The sequence below is a fragment of the Stenella coeruleoalba genome (genome assembly GCF_951394435.1).
Source record: "Stenella coeruleoalba genome assembly, chromosome: 4".
Classification (NCBI taxonomy): Eukaryota; Metazoa; Chordata; class Mammalia; order Artiodactyla; family Delphinidae; genus Stenella; species Stenella coeruleoalba.
The window spans coordinates 70,863,406-70,885,320 of record NC_137149.1 but is presented as its reverse complement, the minus strand read 5'-3'; the positions used below and the strand labels follow the sequence as shown (position 1 = coordinate 70,885,320).

Sequence of the window (21,915 nt, the reverse complement as noted above, 5' to 3'; positions counted from 1 at the left end):
TTTATATTTCTTAGTATTTTCAGTTAAGTAAAAAAGTAATGGGTCTATTATTTTTAAAATCAGAAGAAATAAGCTCTTTTCCCCTTCTTTTTAAAGAGAAAACATTAAAGTTATCCAGTGTAAAGAATTGCTGTGAAATTAGCATGCAGTTAATAGTTTTAACTGAGTTGTATTAGCTAAGGTCCATGAGTGAAATCCGTTCCATTTTCATACTAGTAACCAGAGGGCCATTTAGTCTACTCAGACTTTTATTTAGATCATTCAAATATGTTAGTGGTTGCTAACTTCGGCTTCATGCTCATGTGAACATGCTGTTCACTACCTCCCTCCAAGTTAGTTTCACTATCATTTATTCTTATTCTATTTTGTAATTCAAAGCTAAACTTTGATACAGCAAATAATTCACAAGAACCACCATAAACATTTTCCTGTTACACAGGGTATATAACAAGTTTAAGTAAACTTTTCATTCATTAATTTACAAGTATAATGGCATTTATTTTAAATGGTTCTTAAAAGTTTTCAGGTTGGCTTGGGAGAAAATTCAAGCAGGAAGGTGTCATTTCTTATGACTCATTAGTGAGACTAATTTTAACATGGAGGACAGTAAAAACTTCCAAAAGGGATGCGGGGAACTAATAAAACAGTGTACGATTCTTGATATTTTCTGTTTATCCATAAGAGAAAGATGCACATGATCAACTAAACAAATATTCATATTTGGTTTGAAAAAGTAATTAACTTTCCCTCTTGGATACTCTTATATAATAGTTTTTTGCTTGTTTTACGTATGCTACCTTTTTCTAACTAGATATCAATTCACAGCAAGTTAAGAAGTTCCAGGAAAATAGCAATTTTGAGTAAACTACAAATTTTACCCCCAAATAATCCACATATGAAATAACTAGGGCAGAGAGAATACATGATATATTCCAACCTCACAGAGATCAAGTCTGGAGGGCAATATGATTTGGGTTTGTGTTTTTAAAAAATCAACTGAGCTACTTATTATTACCAATTGTAGGCAACTGGTGGGAAGGGGGGGCAGATCTTACCATATCCAGAAATTAATAAAACACTTAAAAAAACAAATATAAATTTAATAATAAACATTATGGTCAGGTTGTTTATTAAGGAGGTAACCACACGTACAAGTTCGGCTATAGAAATGTTTTTGCAAATCAAACTTCATGTGATCTAAAAGGACCATGCATAATGTCAAAAATGGACACCTGTACATTCAATAAAAAGTTAAATATACATAGTCTAGATCATTCTAGAGTTATACAAACATCTGGGGACACATGTATCTAATTTCCTTTCAGAAAAACTTTTTTATAAAAGTGACGTACTGAGATAATAATTTTAAAAAGTATCTGACAATTATGAATGGTCCCCAGTATTACAAAATGTGATTTCCAGGGTATGAAAACCAAAAAAAGCCAACCCTTCAGAGAGCGTTTTATATTATACAAACAAGTTTTGTAGAAAAATGATCCAGCAAATGCTTGAGTTAAGAATATTTATATTTTTTCCAATTCTTTACACTTTTATTAACACACTTACAAAAAATAACATTCAAACACTGAGAAAATTAAATAACTTTGGAAGCAGAGCTCACAGCTTTCTGCTTACATATAAGTGACAATTCTGGGCTGTTGGCACAAAAAATAATCAACATTCATAAAACCCTTACTACTATATATCAAACATAAGTTAAAATCATAGGCACTAGTTTATCAAATCCACACTTCATCTGTAAGACTAACCACAGTGAATCCTTAGATTTTTCCCAAACAGAAAAATTGGCAATACACAAAGGCTTTCTAGTAAATAGGCAATTTTTCTCTTTAGGAAACTAAAAGCCAATAGTCTGTGGTAGTACAACAGCAGGTAAAATAATACTTTACCCAACTCAGATCCAAATATGTTTTTAACAAGTGATGAAATATTTTAATTAAAAAAAAATAGACATTTTTTTTTCTGATGCAGCCATTTAAAAACAAAGTTAAATAACCTGAATATTCCTTTTGAAACTGATAATCTAACTTAAAAATGTAATGGGTGTTTTGTAATAGGGTTAAAATTCCTTTTAATTAGTAGATTGCAGCATTTTTTTTTCCAATGTTGCACTGAAAACTGAGACCTATTTTCTTTTGTGTATATGTGGTTTCAAAAAGAGACAGTGGCTAGTTCTTTCTTTTACTTACTTAGATTTTTACATGCGATACCCCTCTACCCGAAACAGATGCTTTATCTTCCTCTGAAAAGCAACATTTTTAAGTTCATCATCATGTGGAATTCTGGCGCCATCCTTTCCTGACCCATCCCCATCACCCTCAAATCCATGGATAAAATTTCTTCCTTGCATGAAACACCAAAATACATTAGCACTGGCATTTTGAATCTCCAGCTGTTTGTGCTAACTGAATGACTCCCTACTGGTCAAGCTAATAAAGACTACCATGGGGTCCATCATGGCAGAACAGGGGTCTTGGTTTTAAAAGTTTTATCACTCTCTCAACCTATCAACCTCAGTGCTATCCTGAATATAAGCTTCCCATTTCTCTCTCAATTTCTTTTGCCAACTTACAGAATGTGTTTGACTAATAGGAAATGAACTTATGTTCAAATATCTAAAATTCTTTAGTGACCCAGCTGCCAATATTTTAAAGCTGTTCAAATTAAACACTTAAAAACAGACTTCACCATGAAAAATGAGAAGCCTGCTGAAGAAGGAAGTTTTAGTCTGGTAATAGTCGAATAAAAACCAAAATAAGTGATTTCCAAGATATACATAAGGGCCATCATAGAGCAAGTGTTTAACAGCTTAGAGTCATATGCAGTAGGTTTCATTTGTTACCAAAAAGGCAAAAAATTGATGTCAGGCAGAATCTAAAAGGGGCAGTATTTTCAAAGGATGTTTTGAAACAGTTAGTTTAAAGTGGATCGACTTAAGTAGGATTCAGTAGGCTATAATTTCCCACCACATAATAGGCTACTGTGTCAATTAATAGTAACAATACAACTGTCATTACCAGAGATTTTGTAAGGTAAGTGCATAGATTTCCCTCCCCGGTTTTATTGTATGGTTTTGTTCCAGGTTGTAAGCACTGAGGTGGTGTTATTTATATCAAGAATAAACACGCATACTACTTGCTCTTTCCCATCGTGGAAACCTGTTAATAAAAACAAGAACTCTTAGTTCTGTAACAGATGACAGCATGTGAAGAAGTTGGCTTCAATAGCAAAGGCTATCTTTCCTGAGCCAGGAGCTATAAAGTTTAGAAAGATTGTACAACTGATATTAAGCCCTTTTGGCAATCAAAACAAACACACAGAAGTCCGATGTGTCAATGCAACATGATGGATGCATGCTGTAACACTAACTTGTGGTGGTGATATGTGAGCTACACCCAAAACTTAAGATTAAACAAAATAATTTTTCTAATGAATCTGCAAAAATAACTTATAGGATTCTTCCAAATTTAGGTATCATGTTTTAAATCTCTAGCCCAGGTTTCTTCCCACCCTGCCCCCCTGCCATCTCAATCTAGTTTCCTGGAGAACTAGTGAAACACTAGTGAAACATTTTAGATAAGTAGTCAGAATATTACTTCTCATTAACACAAATATTTATTGATACTATTTATACAGTAAATTAGGTTGAATGTGAAGTTTTGGATAGCTTGAATTCACCAGTTTCTTGTGCACAAAGGTACTCTCTCATTTACAAATGGGCATTTCTCTTTGGCATCCATTAGTTTTTTGCCCAGATATTGGCCTCTGTCAAATATTAAAAAATCAACCTAGTTTCTATTAAACAAAACTAAAAGTGATTCCGTGGAGAGTGATTGTATGATTACCAAACACATCTGATGTTAAATGTCATTAAAGTGCTGCTTGATCATCTCTGTCAGTTTGTGCTAATTAAGACAGAGAGGGCTGGGATTTTATAAATCCCAAGAGTCTTATCTGAACAGTCTGCATATAAAAGTTGTCTCTTAGCCTGGTGAAGGGGTATCCATGAAGCTGTGGACTCTGCATTCTTGTCTTTGCTGGTCAATAACAGCCATCTTTCCAACTGTCATCTTTCATGCTACTGTAGGTTTTAGGAGCTGGCAAGGATCTGAAATAAAGCAATTTATAAAGTGATTTGCAAGTTTTAATGGAACATTACCATTTTATCTTCCATATATATTAATTACTTTGCAGGTGGCATCACGATCCAATGTTCTAGGGCACTGCTGAGATCAAAGCTCTAAACAGCTATTAGCGCAACCATCCCACACTCAACATGTCTACAACTTTCAAGTTTCACTGGGCATCAGGTGACTGCACTAACCTCTTTTTTGTTAACATAGCCACTTGAGTAAGAGAAAAGATTGTCTTGTCTTTTCCAACTGAATGGATCACCAAGCTTATTATTTACTTATTTATTTGAGGGGCAAATTAATGAATGTGATATTAGAGGTGTAGTGTCACCATCACGAGAGGCAGAATGGGACAGTGCTTAAAAGGACTCTGAAGTCAGACATACTTAGAACTGAAGGTCTTACTAGCTGAAGTCTTAGGTAAATTACTTAACCTCATTAAATTTTAATATTCTCCTCTGAAAAATAGGCATAATAACAGTACCTACATGTTTAAAGCTATTGTAAAAACTAAATAAGGTACAGATATGTTATTTAGCATAGTACGTAGCAAAAAGCTGTTATACTCTATTGAATTCAGAAATGTAATATGTTATCTTAGAATAAAAGAGGTACGGGTAATTCAGTTTCAATGCTTACAGCACAAAAGCACTTTTTTCATGCAAATAAATATTTCAAGTTTAATTATATTTGACACCTAAGTTTACTGATAGTGGTAAGCACATTTCTGAAAGGTGGATGAAGACTACAGATACATGGTTCCAAACCTGGCTAGGCTCAGAATCACCTGAAGATTAAACAAACAAATTTAAAAACAGCATACCTACAGATTTTGGGCTTCATACCAGATCTAATCTCTGTGGGTAAAACTTAGGCCTCTATATTTACATAAATTCCACAGAAGATTCTGAATTGTAGCGAGGTTTGAAAACCACCCTCCTGGATTACATACTCAGACCTGATGGCTAGAAGTTTTATCTTAAATCTCATTCTAGGTTCTATTATGCTTTTAGTATCTTTATTGAATATCAATATATTCAAAATGAACAAATACCACATCCAAATGAAGTGGTTCTAACTATTTTTTCTAGAAGTTCACCAAGATACTTAGTCATGTTAGGCATCTGGGCAAATTTAACCTGTACCAAAGTGATATAATACCCCAATGTCCCAAGTGAGAATTTAAGTAAGGAAAGAAATGTTTTATTCAAATTGTACTAAGATGCTAGTGGGAACCCACTAGGACTCTTGATCTTCACTATCAAATGCAGAGATGAGGATAATTCCAGTCTACTCACTTCCCTATGCTCAAGAAGATCAAAGCAGGGCATTTGCCACTTACCTGCGAACAGGCTGTGCAAGTTTGCTGCGAGGCACTGGTATACCCCCAGCAGAAGGGGCACTGGGTCTGGGCAAGCCACTTCTCATCACAGTTGTCCCTGCAGGTCTGGTTAGAGTAGTGCTGTTGATATTGCTGGGAGGATTTGCTGGGACTGTGTTCTGAACCATGGGAGGCCCAGGTGAGGAGGTGGTTTGCATGAGTTGTGTTGTTTCTTGGCTACCAGGAGAACCAGAGCCATGGTTACTAAATGCTTTTACTGGTTGCCGGAGAGCCAAAGGAGATGGTGCTGCAGGGGAGCGGAATTTGCCTGGAGAAGGTACTGTAGAATGGCAAAGAAAAATCAATGTTTTCAGTGGAAACCAAGTGCAAGTGAAACCACTGCTTTATGACTGGGCACCAGTACATCTGTATTCATGAAAATTCACTCTACAGAAATGCAAGGAATAAAGAATATTTCTAGGGAGATAGACAGATAGATAGATAGATAGATAGATCGATCGATCACTGGTAGCTCTTAAGTAACCAAGTCCTTACTCAGAGGATTGCAACTATCCTTGACAACAGTGTTTTAACTAGATCAGCTAGGAATCTACAAAATCAGAAAAGGCACTGCAGCATTCTGTTTTACTGTGGAAACCAACCTGAGCCATATTCTAGAGGTGAAAAAAATGCTGACTACTAGACAGCTGACTGGAATTTGAAACACACTTTCCCCTCAAAGAAACATTCATGTAAACATGTATCAAGTATCTGGAGAGTGTACCTCCAAGTCCTGCATCATCCATAGTGTAACTTATAATTTAGAAACTAAACCTGCTTCTATTGTTGTGCTTCACCAAGTAGGGAAGTTATAAATCTAGTTAGGGGCATATCAAGAGGTATATGAAGTCACAGGATAAAGATGGTACATTTTGCTGGAATGTCAATTCTACTAAGTGGTTATTTAAAATACATGTTGAAACAAATAATGATATATGAAAGAATTAAATGTACAATTTGCATTAATTTTTAAGTCAAAATAAGACTTCAAATAATTTTATTCTTGTAGTGGTCCCTTAGCATTGTAAGTTCAGATGTCCTGGGGGACATTCATCCTTTCCTGTTTATCCTATTTGGATAAATCATCTCTGGAAGGTTTCTTCAAATGCCCATGAATGGCTATATACAATATAAATAAAAAATATTACCTTAACATGCTTTACCTAGCAAAGAACTCTGGGGTGAGGTTCAGAGTGAATTGGGCGGGGGGGAGAGGAAGGGAGGAGAGTGCAGGGGAGAAATGAATCAGAGTCACCATATTCTCTCTCAACCTCCATTAGTTTGCCAAGGATATGAGTAGAGGAAAGTTTGACTGTGTGTCAGAATCCGTAGAAACTTTAAAAAAAGGTTGGCGGGGTGAGGGGGGAGCCCAGGCACCACCCCTAGAGAATCTAGTCTGGAATGGAAATCAAGATATTTATTTTAAAACCACCATAGGCACTTCCAACCATGTTGACAAAAACAGGACAGGGCTTACCCAGTTACGATACATAAGAACAGTTTTCAAATATTGGACAACAGGCAAATATTGGACAAACAGGCAAATATTGGACAACGGGACTGTAATCCCTGAGAGAGGGAAAATAAATGTGGTGAGCTCTACTGGCACCCTGGCTTATTTTTTTTGGGGGGGGGCTTGGATTATAGAGTGAGGAGGAGGATCCAGAGTAGATCAAAGTTATCTTGCTGACTTGAGAAGACTAAACTTGGAATCTGAGGGGAAGATTACCTTAGAGGAGGGAGGTGCTCCAGAAGACCTATATAACTCAGCTTAGAGGTCTGCTTGAACCTTTGCTGGAATATTGAGCTGTGCATGCACCAAGTGAAGCTCCATGACACTGGGCAAAGGAGGCCTGGAGCACTGTAAACTGAACAGTTTCCAAAGCTCATACAGGACTAGGAAACATCTGAGTTTCAACCAATTAGATCAGAGAATCCTTGTCAAACACCCAGGGCAATCAGGGGACACTCCAAAAGGAATAAACTAGTTCTAGAATAAAGCTGCCCCAAATCCACTCAAACAAAACTTAAAAACAAGCCACTAAAACAGGGGTCAGCAAGCTACCACCATGGGAAAGTAAAATGCTTTTTTTAAAAAATTTTTATTAGAATATGGCAAAACTCATGTGTTTCTATATCGTCTATGACTGCTTTCCAGCTACAAGAGTAGCTGAAAATTTACAACAGAGACCATATCACCCACAATCCTAAAATATTTACTATTGGGCCCTTTAAGAAAACGTTTGCTGATCCCTGCTATAAAGGATTAAACTAACCCATAAAAAACTTACCTGTTTATCACAACAAAGTCTACACGATTTAAAATAAGGTAACAAAATCCAGCACAGAACATAAAACTTCACAATGTCCACTAACCAATAAAAAATTAGTAGACATATAAAGAAATAGTAAAATGATAACCAAAACTAGGATAAAAATTAGTCAAGAGAAACAGATTAAGAAGTCACAGGAATGACTGAATTACCACGCAAGGACTTTAAAAAGAACTATTACACATATGCTTAAGGATATAAAAAATATATATAAATATGAGGTAATAAAAGATTTTTTAAAGAGCTCGATAGAACTTTAAAAAAAAACATTTTTTCTATTATTATTGTTATTATTATTAGCCATGCCCTAAAGCTCGCAGGATCTTAGTTCCCGAACAGGGATCGAACCTGGGCTCCCTGCAGTGGAAGCATAGAGTCCTAACCACTGGACCACCAGGGAATTCCCAATAGAACTTTTAAAGATGAAAAACTTATAATATATTCCAAGTGCTAAGTTCACTGGATGGGAATTAATAACAATTTAGATGTTGCAGAAGAAGAGGTAGCTGAAGACATAACAATAAGAATTATCTAAACTAAAGCATACAGAGAATAAAAAGACTCAAAAAAGAAATGAAAAAGACTCAAAAAAGAAATGATAAAGCCTTACTGATCTACACGTCAAAATCACGTGGTCTAATACATGCAACTGGAGTCCCAGATGAAAGGGGTTATAAGTGGGACAGAAAAGATTTGAAGAATGGCTGAAAATCTTCTAAATTTGATGATAACTATAAACTCAAGTATCTAAGTAGTTTAAAAAACAAACTTTTTTTTTTTTTTTTTCCCGACACAGACCTACTGGAGAATGGACTTGAGGATATGGGGAGGTGGAAGGGTAAGCTGCGACAAAGCGAGAGAGAGGCATGAACATATATACACTACCAAACGTAAGGTAGATAGCTAGTGGGAAGCAGCCGCATAGCACAGGGAGATCAGCTCGGTGCTTTGTGACTGCCTGGAGGGGTGGGATAGGGAGGGTGGGAGGGAGGGAGAGGCAAGAGGGAAGAGATATGGGAACATATGCATATGTATAACTGATTCACTTTGTTATAAAGCAGAAACTAACACACCATTGTAAAGCAATTATACTCTAATAAAGATGTAAAAAAAAAACAACTCAGACTTCGATCTAGAGTTCTATATCCAGCAAAATTATCATTCAAAACTAACATCAAAGTAAAGACTTTTAAAGACAAACAAAATCTGAGAATATTTGTTGCCAGCAAGTCTTTCACTAACAGAAATACTAAAGGAAGTTCTTCAGGCAGAAGGAAAATGATACCAAATGGTAACCCTGATCTGCATAAAGCAATGAACAGTGCCAGGAATGGTAAATATTTTGGGAAACATAAAAGATCTTTAATAAATCATTTTTAATTTCACTAAAAGATAACTCTGTAAAATAAAACAAAAACATTCTCTGTGATTTAATATAATATATATAAAGAGAGTAAAAGTAAATGATAAATGTAGCACAAAAAATAGGAAGGAATGGAAATATACTGTTCTGAGGTTCTTACATTATAAGTGAAGTGGTATATTACTTGAAGATAACTGTAATAAGTTAAATATGTACACTGCACACTCTAAAGCAACCACTTAATAAAAAGAAAAAAAAAAGAGATAGAAAGTAATCCAACCATGAAAATAAAATGTAATATATAAAAAGTACTCAGATATTCCAAAAGACTGAAGGCAAAGGAGAAAAGGAACAAAAATCTGAAGAGACAAAGAAAACAAGTTGTGAGACAGATTTTAAACCAACCATATTAATAACTGCATTAAACGTGAATAGTGATCACTCCAATTAAAAGGTAAATATTGCCAGTATGGACAAAAAAGCAAGAGTAACATGCTATCTAAAAGAAACACATTTTAGATATAAAGACACAGGTTAAAAGTAAAAAGACAGAAAAAGTTACCTTATACAAAACCGATTATGAAAAAGATGGAGTGTTTACAATATCAGAAAGCAATTACCATCAGAGATAGAGTTCATAAAGTTAAAGGGGTCGATTCAGCAAGAAGACATAAGAATACTAGCTATGTATACCCCAAAACAAATATACAAAACACATGAAACAGACATAACTGAAAGGAACTAAAAAAGTCCAGAATTAGTTAGATATTTCAACACTCCTTAGTAATAGATGAAACAAATAGGTAGAAAATCAGAAAGGACAAAGACATGACCAACACCATCAATCGAGCTGACCTGACATTTATAGAACACGCCATTCAATTGGACACAGCTCAAATGTCCATCAGCAGGTGAACAGGTAAACAAATTGTGGTATATCCATACAACAGAATACCACTCAGCAACAAAGAGGAGAAAACTGCTGATAAAACAAGGATGATTCTCAAAAATTTGGCAAATCTAACTTATGGTAACTAAGCACAAATCAGATATTTGCCTGAGGCTGGGAGAACTGACTGGGAGGAAGTACAAAAAAAACTTTGGGGGATGATGTAAATGTTCGATAACTTTACTGGGCTGGCTGCATGAATGTATACTCTTGTAATTAAAATTGTGCATTTAAAATTCCACCTGAGTAAAGCTGATTAAAAAAAAAAAACTCCAGGACTTCCCTTGTGGTCTAGTGGTTAAGACTCCGTGCTTCCCCATGCTTCCACTACAGTGGGTGCAGGTTCAATCCCTGGTTGGGGAAGTTCTGGATGCTGCAGGGTGCAGCCAAAAAAAAAAAAACCAAAAAACCCCCCAAAACTCCATAAGGGGCTCTAAAGTAAGGCCATAATTGAGAATAATTATGAACCAATTGTATCTTGAATCAATTATATCCAACAACCTGTTACAGTCTCTTCTGGTAGAAAACTGAAGACAAGATGTCCACAGGATCCAAGTACCCTGAATTGCAAATTCCATGATCTTCACAGAAGTTTTTTTTTTTGTACCTTACATAATCCATCTTCCCCTTTCTATAGGTGACTATGAAAGTGTGTTCTCAATTCTATTCCCTACAGTCCCACTTTTGTCTCTGCCCAAGTTGTTTCACTGTCTTCCTGGAAGCTCACTGAATAACTGAGACTCTATGTCTAAGTTATCCTCTAGCCACTATCTAAGGGTGGTGCCTAGACCTGCTCCTTCCAGTACCAACTCCAGAAAAGCCACCTTCAGTCCTAGTTTTTTTTTTACCATACTTGGCAGCCTTTTGACTGGGATTTTGTTTTGGTGGGGATGCAGGTTTCAGATAGGAGGCAAGAACAGTAAAGTTCAGAGGAGGATCACTGAGTTTCAAGGAGTATTTTGGAAAAGTCTGGAGAGCTGGGGATAGACAGAAATGAGGTCAGGTTAAGAGATTCACTAAGACATTGTGAACGACAATCTAGTAGGTGAGAGACGACCAAGGAGTCCTAGGCTTCTTTCTTATGGTGACTGATGTAGAGGGTATGGTGAAATTAGGCAGATCATCTTGATGAGGCTGACAGTGTTTCATTTCTTTCTTTCTTTCTTTTTTAACAGTATTTATTTATTTGCTCGCGCCAGGTCTTAGTTGCAGCAGGCAGGCTCCTTAGTTGCGGCTCGTGGGCTCCTTAGTTGTGGCATGTGAACTCTTAGTTGCCACATGCATGTGGGATCTAGTTCCCTGACCAAGGATCGAACCCAGGCCCCCTGCATTAGGAGCACAGAGTCTTAACCACTGCGCCACCAGGGAAGTCCCTGTGAGTGCTTCATTTCTACATCACAGCTTTATAAATACTGGAATATATCTATAATGTTTGGAATGTCTCACCAAAGCTTATCTTGAAAATAGGCTTTGTGAAAGCCTTTTCCTCTGGAAAAGCTTCTGACCACCATTTTAACTATTAATAGTTATGCCAGGGAAATGGTTGTCTCCTGAAATTTTTTAAGAACGTGAATCTCAGACTTCCACTTGGAAAATGGAATAGATGAACTTTTCCTTATTTCTCCCAGTAAGTATAATTTAAGACCTTGGACACTGTATATAAAACAGACATAAGACTGAAACATGGAGAGAAGAAGAAACACTACCCAGGAACCTTGAGATCTGAGGGATGACATTAGTAATGAGTTCCCAGGATTTTCTTTTGCCTCATATATCCCAGATTAAAGCTGAAGAAGGCAGCAACCCAAAAAGACCTTTGGGTATGACAGACCAAAAACAAATCTGCTCTCTCTAGCCAAAGGACTAGGAAGAAAACTTTTAGATAACTGCTCTGCTCCAGCCAAACACCACAGAAAAAACTGTGGCACTACTGTCACCAATGCCAACAAAGGCTAGTGGGGAGCCTGGACTTCTATCCTTTTGAGACTGAACAAGGCCTACAAACACCTTATCCAGGGAGGTAAGAGAGAAGGAACTAATGAGGTGCTCTTTTCCCTCCTCTTGGGTTGGTGTCAGAGGAGGACTAATGGAGAGTCAGGACTTTCATGATTGCTCACTGGTAGTAAGACCACCCTCAACACAGTTTCAGTGGAGACCACATGGGGAGCCAAAATTTCTACCTCCACCCAGTCGGTCCCTCCCCATTGGGTGTCAACAGGAACTGAGTGGGGAACCTGGGCATCTATTCCCATAGCAGTAATGAAATCCCCTGCCCCATATCCACCAAATGCCTGAGTGGTGTCAGAGAAAGACATACCCTTTCATAAAAGGGTAGGTTTAAATAAGATCTAGACTCTCATAATCTGAAAATGTCCAGATTTCAATTTAAAAAAAAATTCATCATACCAAGAACCAGGAAGATCTTAAACTAAATAAAGAAATACAATCAAGAGATGTGAACACCAAGATGACAGAGACGTTAGAATTATTTGACAAAGATTTTAAAGTAGCTATCACATATAAGGAATCTAAAACAACAGTACTGAAGAACCTAGTGGCAGGGCAGTAATAAAGACACAGATGTAGAGAACAGACTTGAGAACACAGGGAGGGGAGGGGAAGCTGGGACGAAGTGAGAGAGTAGCACTGACAAATATACACTACCAAATGTAAAATAGGTGGCTAGTGGGAAGCTGCTGCATAGCACAGGGAGATCAGCTCGGTGCTTTGTGACCACCTAGAGAGGTGGGATAGGAAGGGTGGGAGGGAGGCTCAAGAGGGAGGGGATATGGGGATACATGTATACATATAGCTGATTCACTTTGTTGTACAGCATAAACTAACATAACATTGTAAAGCAATTATACTCCAATAAAGATATTTAAAAAAATAAAGTAGCTATCATAAAATTTTTTGAATGAGTAATTCTTAACACTTGAAATATGCAAAAATACAAAGTCTCAACAAATAAATACAAGACACAGAGAATCGGGAATCAAATGTAAATTTTAAAACTTAAAAATGCATTAACCAAAATAAAAAACTCAGTGGATGAGCTCAGTAGCAGAATGGGGGCTGGGGGAACGCCAGTGAACTGGAAGATAGAACAAAAGAAATTACCCAATTTGAACATAGAAAAAATAGACTTAAAAAAAAAAAAAGCCTCCCAATGAAATAGAAATACAAGTGAAAATAAACAAATAGGACCTAATCAAACTTACAAGCTTTTGTACAGCAAAGGAAAGCATCAACAAAACAAAAAGACAGCCTACAGAATGGGAGAAAATATTTGCAGATGATGTGACTGACAAGGGCTTAATTTCCAAACTATACAAACAGCTCATACAGCTCAACAACAAAAAACAATTGAAACAACCCAATTGATAAATGGGCAGAAGACCTAAATAGACATTTCTCCAAAGAAGACATACAGATGGCCAATAGGCACATGAAACGAAACTCAGCAACATCGCTAATTATTAGAGAAATGCAAATCAAAACTACAATGAGGTACCACCTCACACTGGTCAGGGTCACAGGGTCATCATTAAAGAGTCCACAAATAACAAGTGCTGGAGAGGGTGTAGAGAAAAGGGAACCCTCCTACAGTATTTGTGGGAATGTAAGTTGGTGCAGCCACCTTGGAAAACAGTATGGAAGTTCCTCAAAAAACTAAAAATATATCTAGCATATGATCCAGCAATCCCACTCCTGGGCATATATCTGGATAAAACTACAATTCAAAAAGATACATGCACCCCTATATTTATAGCAGCACTATTCACAATAGCCAAGACATGGAAACAACCTAAATGTTCATCAACAAATGAATGGATAAACAAGATGTGTTAAATATATACAATGGAATACTACTCAGCTGTAAAAAAGAATGAAATAATGCCATTTTCAGCAACATAGATGGACTTAGAGATTATCATACTAAGTACGATAATATAACTAAGTATGATAAGTATGATTATCAGAAAGAGAAACACAAATACCATATGATATTACTTATATGTGGAATCTAAAATATGACACAAATGAACCTATTTACGAAACATTAACAGACTCACAGACATAGAGAAAAGACTTGTGGCTGCCAAGGGAGAGGGCAGTAGGGGAGGGATGGATTGGGAGTTTGGGATTAGCAGATGCAAACCATTATATCTAGAATGGATAAACAACAAGGTCCTACTGTATAACACAAGGAACTACATTCAATATCCTGTGATAAACCATAATGAAGAAGAATTTTTAAAAGAATGTGTGTGTATATATATATAAGTGAATCACTCTGCTGTACAGTAGAAATTAACAAAACACTGTAAATCAACTACTTCAATAAAAAAAGAAAAAACTGAACAGAATTTTTGGGGACCTGTGGGACTACAAGAAAAGACCCACATTTTCTTGCCAATGGAGTACTGGGAGGAAAGGAGAAAGAGAGGACAAAAAGTACTGTGAGAAATAATGACTTCCCATATACGAAAACTTCCCATATTTGTCAAAGGACATAAACCTGCAGATTCAAAAAACTAGGAGAACACCAACTAGGTAAATCCAAAGCAATCCATGCCAAGACACATCGTAGTTATAAACTTCTGAAAATGAAACACAAGAAAAAACTTGAAATCAGAGAAAGAAATAATACCTAACCTATAGGGGAAAATGAATTCTAACAACAGTGGATTTCGCATCATAGCCCTCAGAGGCCAGGAGAAAAGTAGCAAATATTTTTCAAGAGTTAAAAGAAATGTCAACCCAGAATCCTATACTCAGAGAAAATATCCCAGAAGAAGTAAGGGAAAATCAAGACATTCTCAGACAAAAGAAAACAAACACAATTTGTGGCCAGCAGACTCCCCTCCCCCCCAAAATCCCCAGGTAAACAAATTCTATAAACAGAAAGAAAATGATAAAAACATGGTAACTTGGAATATCAGAAAAGAAGAAAGAACAAAGTAAGCAAAAATATGGGCAGACACATAGGATTTCCCTCTCCTTGAGTTTTCAAAATAATACGTGCAGGTTGAAGAAAAAATTATAACACTGATGTTGTTGAAATATTATTTAAAGAAAATATTTAAGACAATTATAAATGGAGTGAGGGTAAAGGTACATGAAAAAAGGTAAGGTTTGGGCTTCCCTGGTGGCACAGTAGTTGAGAGTCCGCCTGCCGATGCAGGGGACATGGGTTTGTGCTCTGTTCCAGGAAGATCCCACATGCCGCGGAGCGGCTAGGCCCATGAGCCATGGCTGCTGAGCCTGTGCGTCTGGAGCCTGTGCTCCACAACGGGAGAGGCCACAGCAGTGAGAGGCCCGCGTACCGCAAAAAAAAAAGGTAAGGTTTACATATTTGAACTGATAAAATGATAACATCAACAGACTGTGATATGTATATATGATGTTATGTATACATAATGTAATGCAACCACTACATATGCAAACATATGGACTAAAAAACACTATATATAAGTCAAAACGGAATTCTAAAGAATGTTCAAATAACCCACAGGAATGCAAGAAAAAGAAAATAGAGAAATGAAAAAGAGAAAAAACAATAAACAAATAAAATGGCAGACTTAAGCATATCAATAATTACATGAAGTGTAAATGGTCCATCTACACCAATTATTAAGACAGAGATTTGGTAGAAATGCATTTAAAACATAACCTAAGTTTATGCTGTCTTTATGAAACTCACTTCAAATATAAAAATAGGGCTTCCCTGGTGGCACAGTGGTTGAGAGCCCACCTGCCAATGCAGGGGACACGGGTTCGTGCCCTGGTCCGGGAAGATCCCACATGCCGCGGAGCGGCTAGGCCCATGAGCCATGGCCACTGAGCCTGTGTGTCTAGAGCCTGTGCTCCACTACGGGAGAGGCCACAACAGTGAGAGGCCTGTGTACCGGAAAAAAAAAAAAAAAAAAAAAAAAAAAAATATATATATATATATATAAATATAAATATAGGGAGGTTGAAAGTTAAGGGATGGAAAAAATATATCAAGCAAATAATACAAAAGGAAAGCATGATGGTTATATTAACATCAGATAACGCAAAAGAAAATTATCAGGGACAAAGAGGGATAATACATAATGAAAGCAGGGTCAAATTACCAAGAAGGCAAAACAATCCTAAATGTGTATGTACTAAACAGAGCTATAAAAATGTGAAGGATAAACTTACAGAACTGAAAGGAGAAACAGACAAATCCACAATAGTTGGAGACTTAAACATCCCCCTCTTAACAACTGATAGGACATGTAAGAACTCAACATCACCACCACCAACCACAGAATCTAACTGACATTTATAGAACAATCCACTAAACAACAGCAGAATATACATTCTTTTCAAGTGTCCACAGAATATAAGCCAAAATAAGACTATGCCCTGGGCCATAAAGTAAATTACAACAATTTTTTAAAAACTGAAATTACAAAGAGTACTTTCTCTGACCATAATACAATCAAACTAGAAATCAATAACTAAAAGGTAACAAAAAGATGAAAAAAATCACTTGAAAACTAAATGATATACTTCTCAATAGAAATTTTATAATACATGGAACGGAATAAAAATTAAAATACAAAATATCAAAGTTTGTGGGTCATAATTAGGAAAAAGAAAAGTCTTAAATCAGTAATCTAAGTTCCTACTTCAAAAAGCTAGAGAAAGTAAAATAAACTCAAAGCAAGCAGAGGATAATAAAGAGCACAAATCAATGAGACTGAATAAAGAAAAACAGAGAAATCAAAGAAATAAAGATTTCTTTCAAGAGGACAATAAAATTGACAAGCCTGACAAAATAAAAAGGAGAGAAAACACAAATTACCAATATCAGTAATGAAATCGGATATCACTGCAGACCCTGAAGACATCAAAAGGATCATAAGGGAGTACTAAGAACAATCCTACACACATTAATTTGACAATTTAGATGAAATGAACCGATTCTTCAAAAAACTAGCACGACTCATCTTGTATATAACAAACTGAATGGCCATATAATTATTAAGGAAACTGATTTCATAATTCAAAACCCTCTGAAAGAGAAACCTCCAGGCCCAGATGGTTTTGCTGGAAAATTCTACCAAAGGTTTAAAGAAGAATTAACACCAATTCTATACACTCTCTATCAGAAAACAGAAGAGGAGGGAACACATCACAATTCATTTTATGAAAGTAGTATCACCAGTAGTACCAAAAACTACTGTGTCACTAGAGAGTGACAAAAAAGATAGTGTCAAAAAAGAAACCTATGGACCAATATCTGTCAGGAAAATAGACATAAACCTCCTTAACAAAATATTAGCAAACAGAACTCAGTGATACATAAAAAAAAATTATATACCATGATTGAGTGGGATTTATTCCAGGATGCAAAGTTGGTTCAGTATTTGAAAATCAATCCATGTAATCTACCACCATAACAGGCTAAAGAAGAAAAATCACATGAGCCTATTTATTGATGTAAAAAAAGTGTCTGACAAAATTTAACACATATTCATGACAAAATTTTCAGAAAAACAGGGAATAGGAACTTTAACTTGATAAAGAGCACCTACAAAAAATCTACAGCTAACATATTTAATGATGAAAGACCGAACGCTTCCCCTCTAAGATCAGGAACAAGGCAAGGATATAGGCTCTCACCACTCTTATGTAACACATGCTGGAAGTTCTAGCCAGTGCAATAAACAAGAAAAGGAAATAACGGACATATAGATTAGAAAGAAAGAAAGAAACTTTCTCCATGATTGTTTACAAAGAAAATCCCAAGGAATCTAAAAACAAAAGAACAAAAAAAACCTTCCAGAAATTTCGAGTTCAGGAAAGTCACAGGATGGAAGATTAACATACAAAAATCGGTTGCATTTCTATACGCTGGCAGAAGATTAACATACAAAAATCGACTGTATTTCTATACGCTGGCAATAAATGCACGGAAATAAAAATTTTAAATGCAATACCATTTGCACTGCACCCCAAAAAAGAGAAAATAGATATACAGATGTAAATCTAATAAAACAAATCTTGGCAAATATCACAGGTTAGCTGCAAAGATCAAATGAGCAATGTGTAAGTAAACTGTTGGTAAAATGTAAAATATTATAGGATTTGTAAGGTGTATCATATCCATGCCTCCCTTATCTAAGGAAGATGGTGCTTTTCAGCCTGCTGCAGCTCAGTTATCTGGAAAGATATTCAACAATGTCACTCAGGACAGTCTCCTAAGCTGTCCTTATAAATTAACTAAAATATAGGGATTAAGTAAATTAGGCTCCATTACCCAAATTAATTATGACAGCAGGCTATAGTTTCTCTTTACTCATCGTGGATACCGAGAATTACACTTGAATCAAGGCACAAAATGAAGGAATGTTATCGGCTCCAAGCAAGAATTAGAATTCTATTTATAAAACTGAGATATGACTAAGAATGTTAACTGTGGTGTCTAAGTCATCTCTAAAATGGAATGGTGGGTGATATGAAGATTCTTAATTTTTCAATATTCATTTTTGTCTTTCAATAAGCATTTAATAAAAATGGTAAGTTTATTTTCTAATTAAGGCTTGTATAATTCAGCAGGCACTTTAAAATGGAGAAATTGAGTAAACTGTATACTGTTCTTAGCTTGATACTCACTGAATACAAAATGTTTTACAAATAATATATCTCAATATTAAACACTATCTTGCAATATAAAAACTAGACACTTCAAGTGGTTATCTTCACAGTCATGTGTCAACCAAACTACAAATTACATTAATTGTATAATTTTTAAAAATATGTAAATATACAATAAATGCACAGTTTGCAATAAAAATACACACATTGCCAAACACTGGCTACCATGACTGATGGGGAGCAAAGTACATATGCCATTCAATTATTTAAAAAATAAAGACAAAAATACTTCCTTGTTGGGCTTCCCCGGTGGCGCAGTGGTTGAGAGTCCGCCTGCCGATGCAGGGGACATGGGCTTGTGCCCCGGTCTGAGAAGATCCCACGTGTCGTGGAGTGGCTGGGCCCATGAGCCATGGCTGCTGAGCCTGTGCGTCCGGAGCCTGTGCTCCGCAATGGGAGAGGCCGCAACAGTGAGAGGCCCGCGTACCGCAAAAAAAAAAAAAAAAAAAAAAACTTCCTTGTCAACTATCCCTTACTTTATAGGTATATCATTCCAGTCACTCAATGGTCTATGCACCATAAATGATGGCAACAGGTTACTGACATAATAAGGACTTTAAAATAACTTCTGGTTATTAAAGACCACAGAGATGAAGTAAATATGATTCTCTCATTACAGAGTTAAAGAATCCTTGTTAGGACTTCCCTGGTGGCGCAGTGGTTAAGAATCCACCTGCCAATGCACGGGACACGGGTTCAAGCCCTGATCCAGGAAGATCCCACATGCTGCGGAGCAGCTAAGCTCGTGCGCCAGAACTACTGAGCCTGTGCTCTAGAACCCATGTGCCGCAACTACTGAGCCCATGAGCAGCAACTACTGAAACCCGTGTGCTCTAGGGTCCGCGTGCTGCAACTACTGAGCCCATGAGCAGCAACTACTGAAACCCATGTACTCTAGAGCCCGTGAGCCACAACTACTAAGCCTGAGCACCACAACTACTGAAGCCCACATGTTCTAGAGCCTGCGTGCCACAACTACTGAGCCCACGAGCCGCAAATGCTGAAACTGGTGTGCTCTAGGGCCCACGTGCTACAACTACTGAAGCCCGTGTGCCCAGAGCCTGTGCTCTGCAACAAGAGAAGCCACCACAATGAGAAGCTTGAGCACCACAACGAAGAGCAGTCCCCACTCACCACAACTAGAGAAAGCCCACGCGCAGCAACAAAGACCCAACACAGCCAAAAATAAATAAATAGATAAATAATTTTTAAAAAATCCTTGTTAAAAGAGATACTAGTAACTACTACAACCCTTCCACTTTACAGAGACGGAAAATTGCCACAACCACAGAAATCAACTGAGCAAATAAACAGGAAAGTCAGGACTTGAATTCAGGTCTCCTGATTCCCAGATTGGTGTTCTTTACCTCTCGGTAATACCAAAAGAGAAACACCTCTGGGAGTAGACATTAAAGTGTCTTTTTCGCCATTTTAATTTTCAACTAGACTCAGAAAGTTTATTTGTGGGGCTACTATCCTATGCAGGTTTTATAATATACAACACCAAGGCATATTAAGTTTGTAATGGCTGACAAGTAATCATAAAAAAACAAGACATAGAATCCCTTGATTTCTTCTTTCATTAGGGTACAGTACTTACCATTATTTTTATAAGCATATATTTATCAAGAGAATATTTATTATACATAAGAGGCAGAAGAAACCCCTGGGAACAGGTTTTGCTAGCTTTTCTTCCATACATACAAAAAGACTGACAGATAAGAATAAATAAGCTACCAGCAAACATCTGCAGCATTAGCAGCATTATTTACAACAGGTACAAAGTGAAAACAACTCAAATGTCCACCAACTGATGAATGGATAGACAAAATTTGTTTGAAAGAAGCCAGTTGCAAAGATCACATATTGTATGATTCCACTGATATGAAATGTTCAGAACAGGCAAATCCAGAATCAGAAAGATTAGTGGTTGCCAGTGACTGGAAGGAGTGGGGAATGGGAGTGACTGTTAATGGGCATGGTGTTTCTTATGGGGTGATGATAATCTCTAAAATCAGACAGTGGTTAACAGTTGCTCAACTCTGTGAATATACAGTTGACCTTTGAGCAATTCAGGGGGTTAGGGGTGCTGACCCTCTGCACACTGGAAAATCCACATATAACTTTGCAGTTGGCCCTCTACATGCATGGTTCTGCACCTGTGGATTCAACCAACTACAGATTGTGTAGTATTGTAGCACACACTTCGTGAAAAAAATTCGTGTATAAATGAACCCATACAGTTCAAACCCGTGTTGTTCAAGGGTCAACTGTACTAAAAAACACTGATTTATACACTTTAAAAGGATGAATTTTAAAACAGGGGAGGGGAGTAAAAGCAAGAAATCTCAGAAAATAAACAGCCATATATATATTTTTTTTGCGGTACGCGGGCCTCTCACTGTTGTGGCCTCTCCCGTTGCGGAGCACAGGCTCCGGACACGCAGGCTCAGCGGCCATGGCTCACGGGCCCAGCCACTCCGCCAACAGCCATATTTTTGAACAGTTTCCTAAAACAAAAGAAGAGGGAGCACTAGAGCCATAAATTAGAAAATCTTAAACTCCCTTTCTAAACGTTTAGAAAAACCAATTTCACAGAAAAATGAGCAATAGAAAAAGAGTAAGACAAAACCCCATATAAAGTTATTAAATAAAAAATAGAGAGAATAAGGAATAGAATAACATTCCTACTAATGGTGAAACCTTGCCAAATATGTCCACCATGCACACACACAAAAAGATGAAAATTACGAGATATGAAAGAACATAAATCAGAATGAATGAACACTCAAAAGGGAGGTGGTGGAACACAGAAAAGAATCAGACATAAAATAAATCATTTCAAAATGAAGTCTAAGACAGAAGGAATACAAGAGTCACCATACACAGGACCTTATGCTTTAAAAGAAATAAACAATGAAAATAAACTTATAGAACAAGAAGAAATGAAGAAAGATGAAAAGGATTCAAGAGAAGGCAAGAAACACAGAAGAAAGGCAAAGAACACCCAACATGTGTACAAGAAGAGTCCCCACAAA

General features: G+C 36.7%; 1 protein-coding gene across 3 annotated transcripts in view; it reads right to left on the bottom strand.

Moving 5' to 3' along the window:
- Nucleotides 1-1,094: 1,094 nt before the first annotated feature.
- The window catches only part of SLAIN2 (SLAIN motif family member 2), an 81,042-nt gene continuing 60,221 nt past the window's right edge, over nucleotides 1,095-21,915 (bottom strand). For all 3 annotated transcript variants that reach the window (XM_079920386.1, XM_079920384.1, XM_079920385.1), the window contains 2 exons: nucleotides 5,497-5,815; nucleotides 1,095-4,129 (listed from right to left, as the gene is read on the bottom strand). In XM_079920386.1, the coding sequence (XP_079776512.1) occupies nucleotides 4,063-4,129; nucleotides 5,497-5,815 (386 nt within the window). In that variant the 3' untranslated portion in view covers nucleotides 1,095-4,062. The remainder of the gene's footprint in view (nucleotides 4,130-5,496; nucleotides 5,816-21,915) is intronic.